This window comes from Mytilus californianus, unplaced genomic scaffold (genome assembly GCF_021869535.1).
Source record: "Mytilus californianus isolate M0D057914Y unplaced genomic scaffold, xbMytCali1.0.p SCAF_9, whole genome shotgun sequence".
NCBI lineage: Eukaryota > Metazoa > Mollusca > Bivalvia > Mytilida > Mytilidae > Mytilus > Mytilus californianus.
The window spans coordinates 76,831,658-76,856,207 of NW_026262745.1; the positions used below are offsets into that span (position 1 = coordinate 76,831,658).

A 24,550-nucleotide genomic window follows, 5' to 3' on the forward strand; every position below is an offset into this window, starting at 1 on the left:
AAGGGGGGTTTTCCAGTTTTTGGACATTAACTCAAAAATGCTTTCAGCAGTTTTCATGAAACATTGGTGAATAGTTTAAATCTATTGATGTAAGCTCCCTTTCGATTTTTATAAAGTTTAGATTTTAAGTTTCAGAGTTATGTGATTGTATTCATAAAAAAGGGGGTATTTTTCAGTTTTCGGTCAATGCTTTGAGTAGTTATCATGAAACTTTGGTGACTGGTTTATATCTATTAAGATAACCTCCCTTTAGTTTTTCATGAATTTCTGATATGACATTAAGAAGTTATTGAACTTTATTCTTTGAAAAAGCGATGGGCGTATCATGCGCTCATGTTTATTCGAAATTTCTTACTTTAGAACCTTGAGTCATCAGGGTCAATTTACATTAATTTTTCATTAACATTCAGTGTTATCAACAGGACTATATAATTTTTTCAACTTAACAGAGAATTCAAATCAACGAAGTTAGACTCTTCATAGGTTAAAATGCATGAACAGGAATCTTTCCGAGAGCAAGCAATTACTTCTTCTCATCCAAGTTTTCAACATAACAAGGTTTAAATGTATATGATTAAAATTACATTGCAACACCAAAAAATTTAATTGTTTGGAATAATCAACACAAAGTTAACAAACAACATATAGAAAAAATTACAAATACACTCAGAATTAAAAAAAAGATTTAAGTATTAAAAAATGTAATAAAATGTTTTTGATATATTTGACAGGGAGCTGATTTGTCTCATGTTTTCTGCACCGAAGGAGCATCCCCAGTTATCAAAAGTTACAGTCCAGAATTAATAGTACATCCAATATTGTGAGTGGTTTTAAATAGTTTCATACTGCTCATTCGATGCAAATTTATATCATTTACGATTTCCCTTGTTTTGGTGTTTGGTTTTAACTTAATTATTCTCTTATATTTAACTCATAACATTCATATATAGATAGCTTCCAAATGCCGTATTGGCCATAATTGATTATGAGGTTACCAGGCCTACCGATCTTCTTCCAGTAGGACCGGCCATAATGGCTCATAAATTTGCTAGTCTAAAACATTTACATTATTCATTGTATATTTTATTTTATTTGGCCGAAAATAAGTATCATTAACTTATTCAATTTTCCACCTATATTCTGTGAACTTGGGAAAATCGTTCTCGTTACACCCTTATCCAGCATACTTTCTTTTTCCAGATGCAGTTCAATATTTAGAACATGTCATTCTGGTGATTAGACTATGGTTAAGGTGGCTGGGGCGTCTTAATTAAAATCCATAGAATTTTTAATAATTTGTCAAAATGAAGTTTTTATCATGCTTTTTTCAAAAATATAATAAAAAGTATGGGTCACCGGACTTTTTTCCACGCTACAGGTTGTGCAAAATTGTCAGATTTTGTATAGATTATACATGGAAAATCCAATTTTGTGTGATAAAAAGAAAACTACATGATAGAATTTTCAGATAAAATGTGAGAAGATAGCTTTTATGACATTCTTTCAGATAAGAAAAAGAAAAAATATGTTCACCAAACTTGTTTTCTTGCTACATATTAAAATAGGTAAATTCACAACACTTTCTATTATAAAATTACTTTATCTAAGTTGTCTCCCCTACTATCTGAGTTATCTCCCCTACTATCTGAGTTATCTCCCCTTATTTGGCAAAGTTGAAAAAATTGAATCAAACACAAATATGGTGTTTTTATAGAAATTACAGCCGTAAATATGATAAAACACACAATTTCTATATTAACATCAAAGACTTACACATGAATCACATACTACTCTCAAAATTTGCACATTTCATTAAAGATCTAGACCAACTGTTATTTGCTACTTCAAAATCAAAGATGGAGGAAGACACCCGAGCCACCTTAAATGGTTGTCATTCTGCAAACACCAATCATCTTTCAATCATATTACACCATTATCTTTTAGATACATACAGGAGAAACACCACTAATTCTTGGCCCCAGTGCTTTATATGTGAAATTTGTCAGTTTCAATCATTCATAGCTCTTTTGTCTTAAGTTCAAATAAAGTGACAGCCAATTCATGTCAAGGCACTATCTTAGCTTGTATTGTGCTGAGAAAAAAGAAAGCATACCTGTAATTGCATATAAAAGCATACATGTACTGGTTCCAGGAACTTAAGAAGTACCAAAACATGTACTTCAGATCTGAATAACAAGCAAAATGTACCCTCCTTTTTGAATTTCATGGAATTTTTTAATTATTCATAATTATTAGTTTTATACAAAATTTCTACAATAATCACCAGTCATACGGCTTTAATTTGAAATCAAAATTACCAAATTATTCTACATATTTTGAAAGTTAAACCCATATGTAGGAACTATTTTGTTTTAAATATGTACTACTTTCTGGTATGTTCTTTCTGATCGGACCCAAATAAGTTGTATTACACCTACAGCAAAATGATGCATAACAAAGGAAATAAGAACATTAAGTATAATAAAACTACCAAAACTGGAAACACCTCATCGGACTACTGAAAACAGCTAGTTTCTTGAAAATTGAAATCCACGAAATAACCTTTAAATTCCATGATGACTGGTTTTATATTCAGTTGACCAGTGATATTTTCAAAAGGTGCACCAAAACAATGCAATCAGCTAAGCATGTCTTAAACAATATTTTTTTTTAATAAGGATGAAACAATTATTATTTTATATAAAAATTGCAGACTTTTCTGAAAAGCTTAATGAATGATGTTAATTGTTCATTTAATATTGTTCTCCTGTTATCCTTTGTTCTTTTGATATTGTTCTCCTGTTATCCTTTATTCTTTTGATATTGTTCTCCTGTTATCCTTTGTTCTTTTGATATTGTTCTCCTGTTATCCTTTGTTCTTTTGATATTGTTCTCCTGTTATCCTTTGTTCTTTTGATATTGTTCTCCTGTTATCCTTTGTTCTTTTGATATTGTTCTCCTGTTATCCTTTGTATGTATTTATTTTTACAACTCATATCTTGAATTTTCATCTTTTATGTACACTTCAGAGAATCAAAATTTGCCGTCCATGAGACCAGTGAATGGTTAGAGAAGATGCATGCTGTTGTAATAGGACCAGGTCTTGGTACAGATCCAGTCATCTGTTTAGATATAGCTAAGGTAAACAAATGTAATAAAAATAAAAATACCATTGAAATTTGTTATGAATTTGAAGCTTTGCATTGTACTTTTTTCTAATTAATTTTATGTATTTTGAGACAAGGTATATTTTGTTTTTCTTTAATTGTTTAACATTTCTTACCGATATAACATGTTACTTTTATTATTCTTCCCTTAGTTTATTTATTTTGTAAAAATATTTCCTTTCTCTATTGGTACTGTACAGGTATACCTAACAACTAAATTATTTTCATTTACCTGTGTTTAAAGTTATTGCAAATGGATGGTATTTTTGTTCGAGCATATTGTTTTTCTTTAATTGTTTAACATTTCTTACCGATATAACATGTTACTTTTATTATTCTTCCCTTAGTTTATTTATTTTGTATTTACATTGTGTCATAGGTCAAATTTATTTGTTCAGTGTATGTTCAATGGTGTTAATATGTCCTTTGATTGAGTTAATCTATTTCAGTTGATATTTTATAGTGTGTCTTTTTATGTTGTGATGTTACACTATTGTTTCAGAAAAAGGGTGAAGGTTTGGTACCATTAAAACGTTTAAACCCGCTGCATTTGTTTGCACCTGTCCTAAGTCAGGAATCTGATGTTCAGTAGTTGTCGTTTGTTGATGTGGTTCATAAGTGTTTCTTGTTTCTCGTTTTTTATATAGATTAGACCGTTGGTTTTCCCGTTTGAATGGTTTTACACTAGTATTTTTTTGGGGCCCTTTATAGCTTACTGTTCGGTGTGAGCCAAGGCTCCGTGTTGAAGACCGTACTGTGACCTATAATGGTTTACTTTTATAAATTTTTACTTGGATGGAGAGTTGTCTCATTGGCACTCATACCACATCTTCTTATATCTATATAGTTATCAAATATGCATAGTCAAATCTGGTAATTTTGTTTGTCAGCTAAGTCCATGCATTTTATTGACTTTAAGCTAGCAGATTCTTGTGATGAATGAAATTGTAGACTGTAGTAAAAAAGTTCTTTCAGTATTTTTTAACAAAAAATAATTCGGTAAGTTCCAAAATATGAGTTCATGTAGAAGAAAACTTATTTTCAGTAAGTTTTTCTGCAGAGTGTCTTAACAGTACCAAAAAGTCCATTTTACGTTGAATCCATGTAGAATGAATGGAAAGAAGTTAATATAGATAAGAATTTTATTTTTCAGAATATCTTAGAAGAAGTAAAGAAGAAAAACCTACCACTCGTTGTAGATGCTGTAAGTTTATAAACTTAAAGGGATACAGTAAAATTAATGTTTACTATTGATTTTCCGTGAAATTTTAACACAAAATCAATTTATACATTATTTATAAAGATGCAATGATCTTCATGGCATATATTTTGGTTAATTTGAACAGACATATTTGAAATTACAAATTTTGACAAATTTCAAGAAAAAAAAAGTCTCCCATTTTTGTATTGTGTGAAAACCAGTAACCATTTAATAGTGTGTGCTTTCTTCAATGCGCAATCAAAAATAGAAAAAAAACCAATGCTTTTGAATATATGAGTAACTATTAAATGAAGATATTTTATACCGGCTATCTCTACTGTAAATATAAGAACTGAATGCATTTTTATATAATTTTTTTAGCGATAGAAAGCTACGGTTGTTTTACAAGGAATGCTACTTCACTAACATTCATAACTAAAGTAATTGTCATTAAATTCTTTATTTGTAATTTATTTACCTCTTTTATGAATCAGAGGAGATAAAATATAAATAACCATAATAAGCCTACTCTTATGAATTGATAAAGATACATCAAGATGTGATTGTCTTTTCAAAATAGCTAGATTTACAAGGTATAGTGATGATTACCTCCCTTTGACCATAACATAATTTTTTCAGGATGGAGTTTTCTTATTAACAGAATATCCAGACATAATCAAATCTTATGGAAAGGCTATACTTACACCTAATGTTGTAGAATTTGAAAGACTTTTTCAAAAAGTGGTAAGTATAATCAGATATTTATTACCAGAAAACATAAACAGTATGAAAGTTACATTATTTGTGGTTAGTCTAATTATCTCACTTGAAAGCTCAGAAGCTGCCAACATTTGACTTTTAGTTACAGAGATTCGTGACAGTAAAGATAATTTAAAGTTCCAGTTTGATCTTTAATAATTCCACAATAAACTTTTTTTTTCTAATAATTTTTATGTCACGGTGCAATAGAAAAGATCAACTTTAAAATTATTAAAACACATATTTTTCTTCAATATTTGAATGTATATGCAATCAAAGATTTATTTGAAAAATGTAGGTTTACAACCATACTTGTTATTCTACAAATATGTGGTTTTCAGTTTAACTATTTAATTAAGATTTAATAAGTGAAATGTTTTCTAGATACATAAAACAATAACTTTATCCTTAGACATTCTCTTTGGTAGTTATTATTTGGAATTTGGACTATAAACTTTTAGAAAATAAAATATTAATTGGGGGAGGGGGTTATTATTTTTGTTTTCTTGATATTTTATGAAACAGAAAAAAAGTTTGATTTGCAGAAATATTCAGTGTTTAGTTACCTCCCTCTCCATCTAAATTCTAAATTGAACACTTTTGTGAAAATGTTTTTTTTCTTGGCAAGAGTCACTGAATTAAAAATATAAATCCATAATACTTTTGAAATGTAAAATGTAACTTTATGAAAAGATCCCATGTCTGACTGTTTCTACTGATGCAGGAATATAAGCTAAGTTCAACATTGTAATTTTTTTTAAAAGCTGGATTATCTCCCTTTGACCAGCAGTTCTTTATGTTACCACTCTTGACACAAACATGAATTATAGCTTCATTGAAAATGGTGGAATTACTTGAGAAAATGATTTGAAATAAATACATTATGACTTTCATAGATTAACTATTGTTTTATGATTCTGGACACACATATTTTTGTTCATGTGAATTTTTTTAAGAAACAGCAATCAAAATACAATAAAAGATGAAAAGAGGTTTAGAGGTCAGTAAACAGTCTTCGTATGCTTTTATATTATTAAAGTTTTAAAATACCCAGAGTCTATACAATATGAATGAATTTGATAGAGACTACCAAAGCTCTGTCATCAACACCAAATGTCTTAAGACCAAAAAACACTTATTTTCCAGATTAATTTTTAATTGAGGTGTGGAGCTGGCATGTCAGTAACTGCTAGTAGTCCTTTGTTCATTTATGTATCATTGTCATTTTGCTTAGTTTCTTTTGTTACCTTTTCTGACATCGGACTCTGACTTCTTTTGAACTGAGTTTTACTGTGCGTATTAATATGTTTTTCTTTATTCTACATTGGCTAGAGGTATAGGGGGAGGGTTGAGATCTCACAAAACATGTTTAACCCCGCCGCATTTTTGCGCCTGTCCCAAGTCAGGAGCCTCTGGCCTTTGTTAGTCTTGTATGTTTTTTTAATTTTAGTTCATTTATATGTTTTGGAGTTTAGTGTGACGTCCATTTTTACTGAACTAGTACACAATTTTATCTAGGGGCCAGCTGAGGACCACCTCCGGGTGCCGGATTTTCTCGCTGCGTTGAAGACCCATTGGTGGACTTCGGCTGTTTTCTGCTCTTTGGTCGGGTTGTTGTCTCTTTGACATATTCCCCATTTCCATTCTCAATTTTACTTAGATATGAACAAAAACTGCCACTGATGAGGTTCCTGACTCAAAGCAGGCACATAATTTAGCAAGTGTTAGGGTCAAACTATTTTTTATTTATCATCGTGGATTTATTAATATCTAAAAGGTACAAATTTGGAGGATTTGAAGAGAGATTGTAATTTCAAGAATATTTAATTTGGTAGTTGTGACAAATTCTACTTTGTATCCTGTAGGAAATTTGAATTCGATTTGTGTTTCACCAATACCAATGAAATTCACTAAATTATTTCCTTACTAATGGCAGCGAATATAAAGTACATAATATTCTTTTTCATTTTAATTAATTTATATTTGATAATTCTGATTTACTGATTGTTGCTTGCCTAATTTCAAGTGACAAATATCTCGTGTATATTCAAGACGAAACAAAATTAACAATTGATACAATATGTTGGTTCTAAAAAGTTGGTTCACCAGGATGTGGGGGTGGAATTTTGATTACAATTGGAAATAAGGGTATGTTGATTAGGGGCATAAATTTTGCTTTGACTTACTAAAAGTTTTTCAAGGCTTTCTTATTCTGACGGGATGAGTGACCATTTTATGTTATAAGTGACCTTTACCTTTTCAACATACTACAACGGTAATTCAATAGAATTTGTAATAAATAATTCAGCGGGAGATATTCTATCCACTGTTTTCCTCATTAGAATCTTCTTCACATTTCATACCATGAAATTTATAACCAGGAACATCAAATCACTCCAAATTATTTGATTGATTCTGCATTTCAGAAAGCCAATTGAAATTTTATATCATGTGTATATATATATGTGAGCACATAGATGCCAACCATTACGATTTTCCCGTAATTGTTACGATTTATGGACCCAAATTACGGTGTTAGGATGAACATTCTATTTGTTACGGATTTACGGTCATTACCTGCCCAGAACAGTTCTCCGTTTATAAATCATTTTTGATAATTGAGACACCTTAAAAGGGTGACTGGGGAATAAAAATATGGTCACCACTGGTCTTCCTCCGAGCGGCAGTAGAACCTTCGCCGAAGTGGGGCGTCTGTTTGGCTGTCAGGGATGTATCCAGTACGCAGCCACGTCCAGACAGAATGAAGACATTAAATCCGATGCCTCGTGTAGAGAGAGAGTGCAACGCTCTTTCAACGTCAAGAACCCTTGCAACAACTCTTTGAGGGGTTCATAGGTGGGCTAAATTTCTGTCCCTATTCAATATTCCCGACCTTCATCCCGACAGCCTCTATTGTAATACCTACCTATTGAATTTATTGTTAACTTCTCGTTTTGAACAAGCATGAAATATTTGCCATTGGACATTAAGCAACCAACAATCAATCGGGACTACCAGTAAAAACGATACTCTTATTCTGAATAATTAATGAACGAAACAAGTCTTTGTTTTTAATTTTACAATGTCTGGTGTAACAACTTAAATATCTGAAACAAAAAAAGAAAACTAGAAAGCCGGACCATTATGCCTTTTGTAAATATTATGAAAAATATTTCCATTTAACGCGATGGTCATTTGCTAATCAACTTTGAATCGTAGTTTTGATAAATAAAGGACATCGTTTAGTCACTGAATGCCACCCAAAAGGGTGACTAAGGAATAGAAATATGGTCACTACAGGTTTTCCTCCATTAGGCTGTAATACTGTTGCCAAATTGAGTGTCCGTTTGGCTGTGGTGGATGTACAATTACGCAGCCACGTCCGGTCGGAATGCTGACGTTAATTCATATGCCTCTTGAAAAAAGAGTGCTACACACTCTATGTTAAGAACCGTTGAAACAACTCTTTGATAGGACCGTAGGTGGCCTGTTGCAATGCTAAATGTCTGTCCCATATCCCATATACCCTCATTTTTCAGTGGCAGGGTAAATTTTCCCGACCCTCATCCCGGACAACCTCTATTAAAGGATCTACCTTTTGAATTTACTGTTAATTTGTTCTATTCCTGAATATACATGAAATATATGCCACTGGACGTTTAGCGATCAATAATCAATCATATCACTGTGTGCCCAGTTGTTCATATGATTATTATAAAATTTTACGTTAATATTACTGAAAAAAGACACAAATTACGGAAATGTGAATGCCTTTTTACTGATTGCACTCAATGGGGTTGGCATCTATGTGAGCAATTTAATTTTTTTTGTGAAAAACTTTTTTTTTCTGTTTTTATGGAAGAAGATTATATAAATCAAGAATTAGGTTACTTTGTTGGTAAACATTTTGTTGGTTACTTTGGTATGGAATTGTTTATGATAATGTTGATTTTTTTGGTATTGTCTTTTTCATTTGATGATTTCTAATAAATTTGTTTCTTAACTTTTGTCCCACTATAACCATTTTAGAGCTTGATATTGTGGAAACACTTATCTATTGTTGACCTTTTCATCTCTTTTGTTTTTTGTGTTGTTTTTTTTTTTATTTGGGGGTTGCTGTCTCATTAATGTGTAGTCTCCACATTAAAAAAAAAATTATGGATATGACATTTAATAATTTTGATTGAATTTTTTCCTTACATGATTGCTGACAAATTCTGGGGGCAAATATAAGAATATGAAGCAAATCTTAACAAACCATTGAATATAAATGAAAAGAAGGTTTGAGGTAGATGTCAGTAAGATAGGAGTCAAAATTTCTACTTTGCTTGGACAGATGTATTTGTCATCAGCCAAGTTGATTAAGTTCGAACTCAAAATTTCCTCTTGATCATTTTTGAAAAAAATATGGTTTTAAATCAAATGTATGAATTTAAGTGACAAATTCTTTTTTTCAAATGATTGCAGCACTTTATAAAAACTTTTATTCTGAGGGGGAGCTTGCATTTAAAAGGCTTGAACATAGAATTATAACTTATTTTGAAATTGCTCAAAGTATAATGAATATTGATTGGAAAAATACATAAATAAAGATAAAACACACATGTGTTGTGGTTTTTCATAGCTACCCTAATTCTTATTACCCAATATGCTTACCCTAAATTTTTTATTTGTGTTTTTGGTGAATTGTGACAAAATTGCAGATCTCCCCATACATGCCATATACTAAAGGTCAAAATGTTGAGGAAAATGAAAAAAGAATTCTTACGAACATACCCTACTTTTTTTAGGAGGAAACTCAAGACATAGAGTGTATTTGTTTCTAACCCGAAATTTTGTCATCGATGACTATCGTTTAGTAAACGTTAAGCTGCTAGAAACAAATACATCGTTTAATGACCTTTATCGACTCCGCGAAGTGAGACAAAAATAGATTATATACGCGCACTGTAAACAAACAGGTAAAAGTGCGGGAAATGAATGACCAGGACTTTGCGAAAACAACACGTGCTCGTAATTATTCAAACGACAAATACAGAAACAAATGTATCGTTTATACGTCTCAACGATAAACGATCAAAGACTACGCGACTATTTTGCGCGTACATCGTTTATGTAAACGATGTCAACCTTGACCAAAAAGTGTAAGAAACAAATGAATTAAACCACTACGCACGTAGTCGTTTACATCGTTAGGTTAGAAGCAAATGCGCTGATATTTATGTGTTTTGCCTTACCCATTAATCATGACCCATCAGGGCTTTAAGGTGATGATTAAAATTCCATCACTTTTTTCTAAAATATATTTCATTTTTGTAAGGGTTATGACCTTAATGACAGGAAAAAATACATCCATATCCCCTGTTCATAACAAAATGTCAGAAAATGGCCTCTAATTATTGATGATAATTAGTTAAATTCAGCCCATTTGAACTAACTGGACACCAAAGAATCCCTAGAAATAACAAACTGGAAGCCATTTTCATTATTTACCTATAATTCAAAGGACAAACTATGATCACTGTTTGCTTAACAATGTCCATTTCTGTCACTTTATTTACATTTGTATTATAAATGACCTAATTAATGACCCCAGTGTATTGCCAGGGAATTAAAGGGAGGTAAGCTAGAAAATTGCAACATTTATCATGATTAAGATGCTTGATCCTTTCCTTAAGTCCACCATAAATCTTCTAGATGAACAGATATTTATCTTACTGTACAATTATTTTTCTACACTTTCCTGAAATTCACTAATTTTAATAACAACAATCTTGGCCTTTCCACTTTTAATTAATCTATATTGTTACAATTCTGAGAACACAATTGGCGATCAGAGTTTTATTGTTTTAATTAATTTGCTGCAGACTTTTATTTTATTTTTATGGTTGTTTATTTGTTTTCAAATTAGCCAAGATACCACCACAGACAATTTGTTTTGATATGGAAACCTGGTCTTGCATACATAATATTATTGTGTTCTATGGGAAGTTTATTCTGGGAATTGTCAGAGTAAAATAGTATTTTTGTATTAACATATTTATTGAGATTAGTATATATTTTGATGAAAGATGTAGATATTTTGCTATAATGGTATGTCTGCTAAAGTCAGAGGGTGGTCAATTTGATTAAAAATATCTTTGAAATTGTTAGGGGTCCCATGAACCATGTTAAAAACTATAAGAAAGAGAAATTCAAATATTTGTGATCAATAAAAAGTGAAAATAATCGCATTTGTTATTAGTGGGCACTTAATGCCAGTTACGAGATATAGTTAGTTGAATCTGTCATATGACTTCCATCACCACGTGACCAAAATGTAAGCATCGTCCAACACATGTTGAGCCAACAGGTGAAAATGTTTGATGCTGTACTGCACAAAATATTAGGGAAATTAAGATCTTATAAGTTGGTCACCCTCCCTTCAGTTGTATGGGAATTTAAGATTACATACTTTTGGAACATAAATTATTTCTAGACTTCCTTGCAGAATGACGATTCTGAAAATGCAGGAAACTTTAATAGTGCAGGGATACAGGTGCGCTTTCTATCTGGTAAATGACGTCATAAGGGCATGCATAATTGACGATCTTTTCCGGTGAAAGACATGATTTGAGAAATAGCCTATAACTTCTGCACTTGTAACCATTTTCGGTTAAAATCTAATGATTTTTAATATATCAAGTTATGAACCATTCACTATTGCTGAGAACCAATTTTAATCCCAAGATATTGTTTGGGAATAGCTCTGGAAAAGTAACTAAAAGCAAAGACACAAAGTCTGCTTCCATGGGTTAACAAGGTGTTCTGAATGTCCCGTTCAGGTAACTATTATTCAAACTGATAGGAAAACAACGTGATAAAATCTTCTCGTGTTGTGTTTAAATACTTTGACAACTCAGTCAAAATGACCAAATATTGCCCTCGGTCGCATAATTAGTGTTTTGGTTATTGTATCTGGTCGGCAGAGAAAGTGTTTCCCTGATGACGAGGTCTGATAGTATTGTTAGAAGACAGGACGGTAATTTAATTTATCGTGGCCTCATGGTGAGATAAGTGCTTTAATTCCTGTAAGACAATATATAATGATCAAAGAAATTTAACACGTAATTAAAATTTTTCAATTATATTGAAATGATCTCGAAAATTACATTTTCACCTTCCTTATCACTTTGAACTTTAGGTTGAAGTTTTAGAATTAAATTTATTTTTAATTTGAAGATTTATTTTTAAAATGCCAAATTGTCCCTTGAAGTACAAAATTCCAAAACACTAACACAAAGTATTAGCCAATTTATTCAGTCCATTCTCAGGATCAGAACCTGAGTTTTTGTAGATGTGATCTTTTCAAAAATCATATATAGATATAAGAAGATGTGGTATGAGTGCCAATGAGACAACTCTCCATCCAAGTCAAAATTTATAAAAGATTACCATTATAGGTCAAAGTATGGTCTTCAACACGGAGCCTTGGCTCACACCGAACAGCAAGCTATAAAGGGCCCCAAAAATTACTAGTGTAAAACCATTCAAACGGGAAAACCAACGGTCTAATCTATATAAAAAACAAGAAACGAGAAACACTTATGAACCACATCAACAGACGACAACTACTGAACATCAGATTCCTGACTTAGGACAGGTGCAAACAATTGCATATTGTATATTATACTAGTTTATTTTTTTCTTTTGTTAGTTATATGATTATTCAATGACACTAATTGGCTATTCACTTTCATATTAGTAGGTTTGGGTATTTTCTGAAATCCTGAAACCAAAACGAAATTGTGATGTTTACATTGTATCAAATTTCTAATACATTTTAGACTTCTAATACAGTTATACATGTAGTTGTCAGGTACTGTCTCATGCTGTAGCATTTTGACATCAGTGTACAAATATCATGTATATGCATATTGATGGTTTTGAAATATTTTACAGATGGGAGAGAAGCCTAAACCAGAAGAACCAGTGCTAGCTGTAAAAGTTCTGTCCAGAGCTTTGGGCAATGTTACCATAGTGAAGAAAGGTCATAATGACATCATATCTGATGGGGAACACGGTATGTTAAAGGTCAAATGTTACCATAGTACAGAAAGGTCATAATGATATCATATCTGATGGAGAAAATGGTAGGTTAAAGGTCAAATGTTACCATAGTAAAGAAAGGTCATAATGACATCATATCTGATAGGGAACACGGTAGGTTAAAGGTCAAATGTTACCCTAGTAAAGAAAGGTCCTAGTGACATCATATCTGATGGAGAAAATGGTAAGTTAAAGCTCAAATGTTACCATAGTAAAGAAAGGTCATATTGACATCATATCTGATGGAGAAAATGGAAGTTAAAGGTCAAATGTTACAATATTGAAGAAAGGTCATAATGACATCATATCTGATGGAGAAAATGGTAGGTTAAAGGTCAACAGTTTCTGTGGTTGAAGAAAGGTCATAATGACATCTATTGTATTAGGAAAATGATAGGCAAAAGGTCGGATGTTACTTTACTCCACAATGAAAAAATATCCAATGGATTATAAATTATATCAAAATCTAAAATAAAAAAGTAGACTAAATGTCAGGCAATAATTAATGTTATACAGAAGGCTTGCTTTAATTATATTTTCAAAGTAATTGAGTTCTGTCTGATGAAAAAGAAAATAACTTTAAGTAGCTCCTAAATTACAAAATTACCTGTGGCAATAATACAAAAAGTTGATAAAACCTAGCAAAACTGGAAAAAAAAATCGACATTACACAGATCCAAAATTGGAAAGGTTGATAAGGTGCAGAAATGATTCACTAATTTTCACCTGTATGTGTGAGCATGTGAGTAATTATACCTACCTATAACTGTGGTGTCAGTAATACGATAGTATAATTATCTCCCTTTGCTCACAGATCGTGTGACTTTGTTAATTATCATTTGAACCTGTGATTAGTGAAATCATTAGAATAGATGATACATATTTTGGTCGTTTTAACTTCCTGTGGTGCATTTTTTATCTTGTCATGTTTTGTGTTATTTATTTAATTATTTAATTGTTATATTCTTTAAATTTAAATGTAGCTTTTATCAGAAATACCTGTTTGGAATTTATATGAATAGACATTATCATTTAGAACAAAATCCATATTTTCTTAATAATCTGTTGAGATATGATTATTTTATTTTATAAAAAATATATCTTAGTTGTATACAACTTTAAAAATTTCAGAAGTGACCAAATAAAAAAATATAACACTAAGTCATGTATAAGATTTTTGTGTTTGAATTAATTTTCATACCTTTTAATCAAAGTTTGATTATTCTGGCTGTAAGTTGTAAAGTTCGCTTGGTGGATATTTTTCAGAGTAGTGAATTGATTTTAGTCTAAATAAAGAAATACAGATTTTGCCAACATGACCAATCTCTTCCCCCAATGCTTTTATCATTGAGTTTCCTTAATTATAAAGCATAAGAAAAGTTTGAATAAGTAAGACAACAAACCAAAAACACAAAAAGAACAGGAAAAACTTCAAGAAGTCAACAGTCTTCAACAATGGACATAGTTGCTTAGAGTCTTGACCATTCTGTATCTAAGAGAACTAAGAAACTGTGAGCAATATTAAATTCTTATTTTTAGACTTACTATCCATTTGGTGATATGTAAATTTGCCTTAAAAGTTTAATCTTGATATTTTTATTTGGCGAAATAATGTAGTAGGATTGAAGACTCATTAAAGTTAACTCTAAAGACCATATTTATTCTTTAATATTTTATTTATATCTGTTCCCATCAAAGAGAATATCTTATGATTAAGCCCCACCCATGTCGTTGATTTCTTATCAGAAATTAACATGATCTTGTTCATTAATTTTATGAGTCAATGATCATTTTTACAGCCTGTTTATTTCTTTTTCCATAAAACAATACACAAGACTCTTGACCTGATGATGATAAAAACATAAATATTTCACCTGCAAAATCTTTTAGTCATAAAAATCAGTCTTATATCTGACCTCACGATAACCAATACATAAATATTTCACCTGAAAGAACATATTACCTTGTAAAGTGACAATTTTGACCATTATAAACAAGAAACAGATTTTCTGTGTATTGTTTTAGTCAGGGTGTCTTCATTGTTGTTGTGAAATAGATAAGAAGTTGTCTATTTCTGATATAGGTTTCCACAAATTATCACAAGTCTGTTTCAATGATGATTAAAATTAGGTGCATATTTTGTTAATATTTTGATTTGACATTAAACAGATGGTAATTAGCAGTGATGTTTTTGTATTTGAAATTTGGAAGGTCTCATTTAACAGTGTTTTTTTTTTGTCACATATTTCTTCACGTTGGCAGTGATGGAACAAGCATTTCTTAATATAAAAAAGGGGGTGGAATTAGCTTGTCAGCAAATTTTTGGCCTTCAGATTGTCCCAGCCACCTCCCCACGTTTTGACTTAATTCTATTCTTTTCCACAATAATCAGGTAGCTATTTAAATGAGTCTTGAGAAAAATCACTCTTAAAACCATTAATTGAGTCCCAACATCATACGACTATTTTTTGTTCAAAGTTTTTTTTCTGGAAAAATTCAAGAATAGATATTATATAGGAAACCCACTTATAATTCATAAATAATTTGGTATATAATTAGTTCCAGATGTAAGAAATTCAAGGAAATGTAAAAAGATCTGCAATGGGGAGGCAGATTCCTTGTAAACTTGATATGCATACTTTTATAAAACAAAGCATTTTTAATTTCCTGCTAGAATATACTATTAGCTAATTTAAACATTATTGAATTTATAAATTATTAAATTTATCTTCTTTTTATACCTTAGTAGTAGAATAATTTCTTTTGTCATTGCAGGCTCTGTGCACTTTTTGCATCATTAGATTTTCCACAAAAAAGTGTGTTTTTTTTTTCTTCACCAAATGAAAGTTTCTTTCTTCTATAATACGTTTGTATATTAACAAGAAAGACCACATTAAAAGTAAATTTGTTGGCTGCAAGTACAACCACTCAGGTTTCCAGGGAGTTATTAATATTCAGGGTTACACATCTGTTTTAAAGCATGTGTTTTTCTACTTCCCTCCAAAGATAAAACTATTACTTACATATAGGTGTTCTGCTTCATTACAAAATGGCAAAGATTCCAATCAAAAAATGTTTTGCAATCTGTTTTTGTCTAAAATTGATTCATATGATATTGTCATTAAGAATGATGGGCCAGAGTTACCTACAATATGTTTCAGGGAAAAAAGGCAATATATTTCTTTTTTTTTTGCATTTTTCATTGTGTTTTAACAGTTGTTTTGAACAAGATAGATGATTTGCCGATTTTTAAATTTTATCACCTCCTAACAAAAATAAAGTTTCTGACACTAGAATTGTAATCTGATTTTGTATTAAATGTTCCGTGCAAGCCACCCACAAGAATACTTTTAAAAGAAATTATGGTATTGAAACATCAAATGAGAATTTTCAGCTAGCCAAATAAACAATATGGGTTTTACTTATGGTTGAAGGTCCTATAGTGAACTATAGTTGCTTACATCTACCTCATTTGGACTCAGGTGGATATAGTTGTCTCATTGGCAATCATCCCACATCTTATTATTTTATAAAGAAAATTTTGTATTAAAAAATATCTGTTTTGCTACATTCAGTATCAGAGTTAAAAAAAACCCACACATTTAGACAATAATTAAATTTTATAATTTTTTAATTAAGACATGTAGATGTCATTTTCTTCAGCCTCCAAATTGGTTCATCCCCTTGAGTAAAATTAGTGAGATATGCTATCAAACCTATTTCAGTTGTGTTTTCAAAATATTTAAACTTACTTGCAGTTGAACAAATAAATGGTAAAAAAGAATACTATAAACATTCAATTGAATCAAATTGAGTTGATTAGCTAAAACAATTTTTCAGGTTGCTAAGCACTTTGTATTGTGTCAACAAACAATATTTGTTAATGCATGTTGTTTTGTCAGATTTTATAGAAAAATCTTTAGTTTCAATTATAAAAACAAGCAACTGCTTATGCGAATTATCTGACTTTTGTAATGTGTATAAAAGTTTTATTACATGTTCAATTCTTTGGTTGTCACTTTTTGATCAGGAACTGCTGAGCATTCCATTTCACACGAGTTCACCCTCGGTTTATGAAGGTGTCTGTGTTGGTCAATCACTAGTTTCTTATTCAGTGTTAAGTGGAATGTTGTTTATCTGTTCGTCTTTTTTATGCCCCACCTAGGGGCATTATGTTTTTCGGTCTGTGCATCCATTTGTTCCTCCGTCCTGTTCGTCCGTCCGTCTGTCACGTTTCAGGTTAAAGTTTTTTGGTCAAGGTAGTTTTTGATGAAGTTGAAGTCCAATCAACTTAGTACACATGTTCCCTATGATATGATCTTTCTAATTTTAATGCCAAATTAGAGTTTTGACCCCAATTTCACGGTCCACTGAACATAGAAAATGATAGTGCGAGTGGGGTATCCGTGTACTATGGACACATTCTTGTTTTTCTTTTTTTTATGTCTGTCTTTAGCTTATGATTTTGTATCTTTCCCCCCTTTTTTATACCTCGTGGCATCATCTTTGATTGTAACTCTCATTGTGCAATGCCTTTTTATCAGTTGTTTACAATTGCTATTCTATCTCATAAATTCAGAACTTTTTAAAAGCATCCAGACATTAAAGTAAAATAAACATGCAAATATTTTAAGTGTGCAATATTTGTTGAGCAATTAAGTTTGGCAATCCTCTGCAGTATTGTAGGAATTCTTTCCAAAACTGATTCCTATAGATATTGCTGAATATAATTTACTGATATTGCAAAAAAATTTAAGGGAAATATTTCATTCACAATATAATTTCGGATATATATGCAATTTTCTGTTTGAAATAAAAACTATGTGACAGATGCAGCAAAAATTATTCAATTCTTAATAAATTTTGTACTCATTTGCATAAAAAAATGAAATATTGCAGTTCTTGACCAAATCTGCATAAAAATAATTTAGTTGTGGTCAGAGTCAGGCCATGTTGATATAGCTCTTTTAACAAATATTCTGTCAACAATATATTAGATATGTTAGAATTGTGAAGAAAATTGACAGAAGTCAGATGAAATTTGTCACATTCACTACAGCATTTAATTAAAGGAGAACCACTGAGTGACAGAAAGACTGATTTTGATTCAGATTTCATGAACTACCATTAATATTCAGATTAAGATTGTAGTTGGCGAGATTTGAATCTTTATTTCTCCTAAATCATTTTATAATCCCGTCATGTTAAGGCATTTCATTTGTGGTAATCATTTCAAATTTTCGGAGAATTTCTGTTGAAAACTACAGTAAAATAGTCATGATGTTGAAAACAATTAAGTTTTATAAATGGAACTTCTTTTAAACATAATCAATTTAAAGCAGAAAGCGATGTTTTTGGAATAACTTCATTTTGATCAATTTATTTGTTTCCTAAGCAGGAAAATGGTTTGATTACATTCTATAACTAAGTTATGTTGGAGATGATGCCAGATTTCTGATCAGTATAATATTTATGCAAGTCAAAACAACTGCATTTTTAACATACAAAAGAAAATTGCAATTTTAATGGAAACTAATATTGCTACATAATGTAATCAGTACAATAAAAAAAATACTTTTAAATGCAAGGTCGGGATAATAAAAGATATATTTTTTTTATAGAAATAGAACTACATATTCTTTTTTCTATATTTTTTTTTTGCTCATGAAAACTTTTTTGGGAGCATCTAGTACACTTTGTCCATCCTTCTGCCCTTGCCAGGTCCTCGATCAACTAATGGTTTCCAGATGATAACTTGAGAATCATTTCTAAATTGGAATGAAACATTTAGAGATGAAAGATATAGGTAAGAAGAAAGAAGCCTATTGATTTGGAGTCACAAGGTTCAATCATCATGGTCACTGTAACTACAAAAAGAAAAGTTCTGGAAGAAAGGTTTTCTGAGGCTAAATTTAGTAACCCATGCTTTATTAGAATTAAACTTCCTATACTGATGGACAGTTTAAGGAGACAATTGATTTTGATATGTCAAAGGTCAAGGTTACTGCTACTTAAGATGGAATCATCTTAAAAAATAATTACTTTGATTTCCCTTTCCTTATTTTAACGAAACTTCTACAAATGGAATATACAGGCAAAGGAAAGATGCCTATTGAGTCTTGGGTCAATATGTCAAGATCACCATTACTTTGTATAAAAAAAGTAGTGGAAAATGGTTTCCATATGATAACTTGAGTTCCCTTTTTGATTAGAATGAAACTTATATAGATGGATGATATAAGGAATGGGAAATAGCATATCAATTTTGGATTTAATAGGTCAAAGGTCAAGGTCACTGTTACTAAAAATAGAGAAAAAATGGTATCCAACTACCAATTGTAACACATTTATAAAGGTGAAAAATTAGCAATAATAGTACATGTTTTATTTGTCCCTCAAGCATACTAATATTTTGAACCATTTATATTAAAATGTTTCCCCTCAATAAAGCAGTTTGTGGAGCATCAGATGGTTGTGCCTTACTTGTTTTAATATTGTTTTGCTTTTTATGAAATTTGACTGTTTCAGGGTGTATAAAAAATAAACTGTTAAATTCATTTTTTCCTGAAGTTGATTTTTACTGGATAAATGATTCAATCTTATGTAGGAAGAAAATAACCCTAGAAGAGGTTCCATCATTACAGAGTGACAAAACTTAGCTTTTGCACAGCCATCACTTATTAGAGTAGAAAAATAAGATTACCAAACAATCAGTCATTTTAAGTCTTAATCTCTCAATAATCATATTTTTCAACTTAGATTATGAAATATGACAAAAAAATCTTTTCTAATTTTTTCAGATTGATACTCAACCCTAGAAATAGCATCACTTAATCATTAGATTAAGAACCATTTTACTAAAAAGCTAAATTTTTCTAATACTTCTCACCCAGTTCATCATCTTTTTGTATGAAAAAGTAATTGCTGAAAGATTGACCTCCGGAACTGGAAAGATCAGAAGACTTGCCAGTATTGGCTATCTGATACGAAGTCAAATTAAAGGAAACGAATACAGCATTATCTCAAAGGGTTATTGGCTGTCATTCAATGCCTTGACAATTCTCCAAATTGATTGCTTTGTATTTTTATGATAACTCGTTTTTGATATCTTATATTAGATAGTTGATATTTCGCTCATTTGATTTACGAGATGATGGCAGGACCCAGACAGAGTTGTATTTCAAAACTGAGTAAGCCTGAAAGCAGGTGTTGACCATTTAGCACTCAATTAATTCTTGCAGTACTACTACATGGACATCAGGATTTGTTAACTCTTTCAAAATGCCAGTTCTCTTGAGTACTTAGAATCCAAAACAACTTTTCCGTTTGAATGGTTTTAAACTAGTAATTTTTGGGGCCCTTTATAGTTTGCTGTTCGGTGTGAGCGAAGGCTTGGTGTTGAAGACCGTAGTTTGACCTATAATGGTTTACTTTTATGAATTTTCACTAGAATGGAGAGTTGTCTCATTGGCACTCTTACCACACCTTCTTATATCTATTTGGTGTATATTTTGACACATAAGGATATGAAAAATTTAACATAAATGTTCACCTGAATTGGAGGGGAAATTGGGATCGATCCCCATGCCAGTTTATACTGAAGACTTTTAGATTAGGATTTTCTGCTTTTCCTCCAAGCATGCACTATTTTAAGTAAAAGAAGACTGGTTTGCTCATAATCTGAATAGGTCTCTAGTCTGCTACCTTTTGAGCTAGCATCTTTAAGAACCGGAGGGGTCATTTAGTGTTACCCTTGTATGTCCGTATGTCCTGAAATTGGTTTCCTTTTTCTAACTTTAGTTTGCCTTAACCAAATGTTATGAAACTTACACACAATGCTTATTACCACAGAACACAGATGAAGGTCAAATTTGGGTAGCGTCACTTTTTTCGTTCTTGAGTTATGCCCCTTTATAACGTTATATGCAAGCGGGGCATCATCTGTGTCCCATGCATTCTCCATTTATTTGTTTATGATTTTAGCTAAAACATATTGAATTTTAACCTAGAAAAGCCTTTTTTTAATTACCGGGATGAATTCAATATGAATAAAAGGCGATGTGAGGCGTGCATCAATGATACAGGATCTCAATGGCAAAGACAATTATAGGTGAATTTAGAATTGGGCAACAAATATCTATACAATATTTCCTAAATCCCTAGATTTTAGAAGACTTGTGAATAAATTTACCTGCAGAGACATTAAAAAGTGCCTTAAAACTTTATTCCCAAGCCTGTACCTAAATCAGGATTCTGTGTACAAAACATGCTGATGTAAACATTTTTGATCACATTTTCATGACTATTCAATTCTGCAGAGTGAATGAGACTTTAATTTTTCATGAACTCATGACTATGTGTAGAGCAATGAACCTGGTCCGTGACAAAATTAGACTCACTCCTGCCATTAATGTCTACTTATGAATAAGATTACATTTGGTAAATGTCAACAAGGCAACAGAAAAAAGATCTGCCGGTAGCTGCCACCAAACTTCTATACCAGAAAATTATGTATGGCATCTTTATAAGACAGGATCTACAGGAAATCATCAATGGACTCCTATAGGATTGGTTGTCCTGATGTGATACCAACAACAACAACAATACTTTATTTTAAGAGGGTTACACAGTTAGCTATTTAACTAATCTTCCCTGAGGCCTTCATCATAGAAAAGCATAAACAAAATGCAAACATATACATGGCATACATAAGTATAAAAGTCAAGTATGATGATAATGTTCAATACAACTTGATAAGATGTTATGAAAAAAAAAACATCATGACATAATCAGTATTCAATATTTTTTTCAACAGGTTGATTTCAATAAATGATCTGTTATTTTGTATTTAAAAGAGTTAACATTTGTAATAATTCTTAACGGTATTGGCAAATTATTCCACAAGAATGGTCCAGAATACATAAAAGATTTCTTGAACAATTCTATTTTTGGCATACCCAACACTATGACTAAAATACATTTGGCCAAGGATTTGTATAGTCACTATACAAAATCTTGATTTGGCTGGTATAATTTTCATAAAATTTTGACAAAATATTTACTTTGACCAGTTGATAAAAATATCAAGAAATTTGAACCACACAATTTACAGGAATAATTTCATTAGATGTATAGCAGGTTGACAAACACTAATTTTGATCATTGAGTAGCTTGATTTCTCTAAATACTAATAGTATGTGATTAAAACGTTCAGCTGATTTTTAAAAAGTTAACTCCCTTAGGTGTTCTGTACCCCCTTAAATGAGTTTAAGAGTTATTTTTTACATTTTCTCTTAGTAGATTTGGATTGAAATTGTTTCACATTTTGTCATGTTGGGCTGACTATACAGTACTGGTTTTCCTCATTGTGGGGATCTCATTGGGGGTGTCTGATCCCGGATCCTGCTGGTTGTTTTATCAGATTCCCATATCCCGCCTATCATTGTGATAATAACGCTTGTAATTTCATGTGTCCCGCACGACTTTTTTCCGTTTTCACGCACAATAATTTGAATTTCATGAGTCACGCTTACAAAAAATCTGCCAATCCTGCGTCACCCTTAGACCCCAATGAGGCCCACATTGTTGAATGCTGTAGTTGCTTACCACTACATGCACATCATTTGGACTTGAGTGGATAGTCTAGTTGATAGTTGTCACATTGGCCTGGTAATCATACTACCTCTTCTTGTTATTGTATCAGTATGTGCCATTGTTGCTAAATGATGTTATGTTGCATAAATTCGCCTGGTGAGCAATTCAGCATGTTAGGAGCAACTAGTTCTAGTATTCAGCTCTATGTATGATCCAAATTTTTTGTATGTCATAAAAATTAAGTTTGACAGATTCTGGTAACATGTCTTAATTAGTACTCTAGGAGTCCATGTCATACATCATGTCCAGATTTTTATGTACGCCATAAAAAACACTGGTTGGATGGCCTCTTATTGAGTATGAAGATTTTATTGGACTTTTATTGTTTAATTACAGACCGACACACTTCAAGTAGATGGAGGGAGGAAAAATAAAAAACAAATAAATTTGTCACTTTCTGATGAATTTATAATATCATGAACAAATATAGCAGTTGAAACTGTTTTATTTTATACAGATGTTTTATGTTTTTGCACCAGAATAAGTTTGATTTGGTCTTTAAATATAGACAGGCATATTTTGTGTTTAAAAGCAAAATTTGTCATACAGACATTTTAAAATTATAACAAACTTTTTATTTCTTTATTTTTAACATCATATCCATTAAAATCAACAATTCTGTATAGATATATGACATATGTCAATTATATGTTTGAAGAATTCAATATTTAGACCATTTTGGGAAAATACATTGAAACTCCTTATCATGTACATATATAGAGAGAGAAAGAAAGTAAACTCTATATAAAGTTAAGCTTAACCTTTTTTGTCCCTGATTCTCACGCAATTTCCTTTAAAGTCCAAATTGATGCAATTTTTTTTTTAGCTATTTCATCTTAATCAAGACATGTATATATATATTATAGTATTGGTATGCTGTAGTGAGGGAAGTCCAAGAAGATGTGGTGGTCAAGGTGACCTTTTGTCTGGCGCAATGGGGACCTTCAGTTACTGGGCACACCAGGCCATTGAGAGAGGGACTGATAAGTAAGTAAATATTACTATCACTTTGTTTAACATTATAAGACACTTCAGTTACAGCGCCTGCTAGGAGTTTAGTAGTAGACCTAAAAAGGAAGATTTCTGTAAATTTATTATTAATATCATAGAGTTTGTGTGACTTGAAATTCTATAGGCTTTATAGAGAAAATAGGGACTTTAATTATTACCACAGATTTAACCCATGTCCAGATTTACAAAACTTGTCTGTTCTATAACTGTAATAACATTCCTTAAAAAAATAAATCATTTATTTTGTTTCATTTAGTAGCCATATTTGAACATACAAAATGCCATTTAAGAATTGTTTAGTTGTATTATTAAATATAATCCCATTATTATAGGAGTACCCTTTTCTGAAACACGGAAAAATTTGGGAAATAAGTCATGCCTACCAAATGATCTGTAAATCTCATTCTAGTTTATCTTTATGAATGTCTAATTATTTGGATTCTGTGAAGCAAGAAGAGAATTCTTATTTATTTATTTTTTCGTTTTCCTTCGCTTTGATCAAACCACATACAATATTTTACCCCTCCCCCTTTTTTCAATGAGATCTATCCAAGTGGGCCTCTTATTTTAGTCAAATTGAAAAACTACCCCAAAAAATTTTCATAATGAAGAATTTGTTGCAATACAACTTTTTAAAGACAAGAAAGACTATACCTTTCTCTTTTTTGAC

General features: G+C 31.2%; 1 protein-coding gene across 1 annotated transcript in view; it reads left to right on the forward strand.

Moving 5' to 3' along the window:
* The window catches only part of LOC127714199 (ATP-dependent (S)-NAD(P)H-hydrate dehydratase-like), a 123,692-nt gene that overhangs the window by 9,866 nt on the left and 89,276 nt on the right, over window positions 1-24,550 (forward strand). The window contains exons 4-9 of the mRNA XM_052220222.1: window positions 732-820; window positions 3,030-3,141; window positions 4,321-4,371; window positions 5,008-5,112; window positions 13,069-13,189; window positions 23,736-23,856. Coding sequence (XP_052076182.1) covers window positions 732-820; window positions 3,030-3,141; window positions 4,321-4,371; window positions 5,008-5,112; window positions 13,069-13,189; window positions 23,736-23,856 — 599 coding nt within the window. The remainder of the gene's footprint in view (window positions 1-731; window positions 821-3,029; window positions 3,142-4,320; window positions 4,372-5,007; window positions 5,113-13,068; window positions 13,190-23,735; window positions 23,857-24,550) is intronic.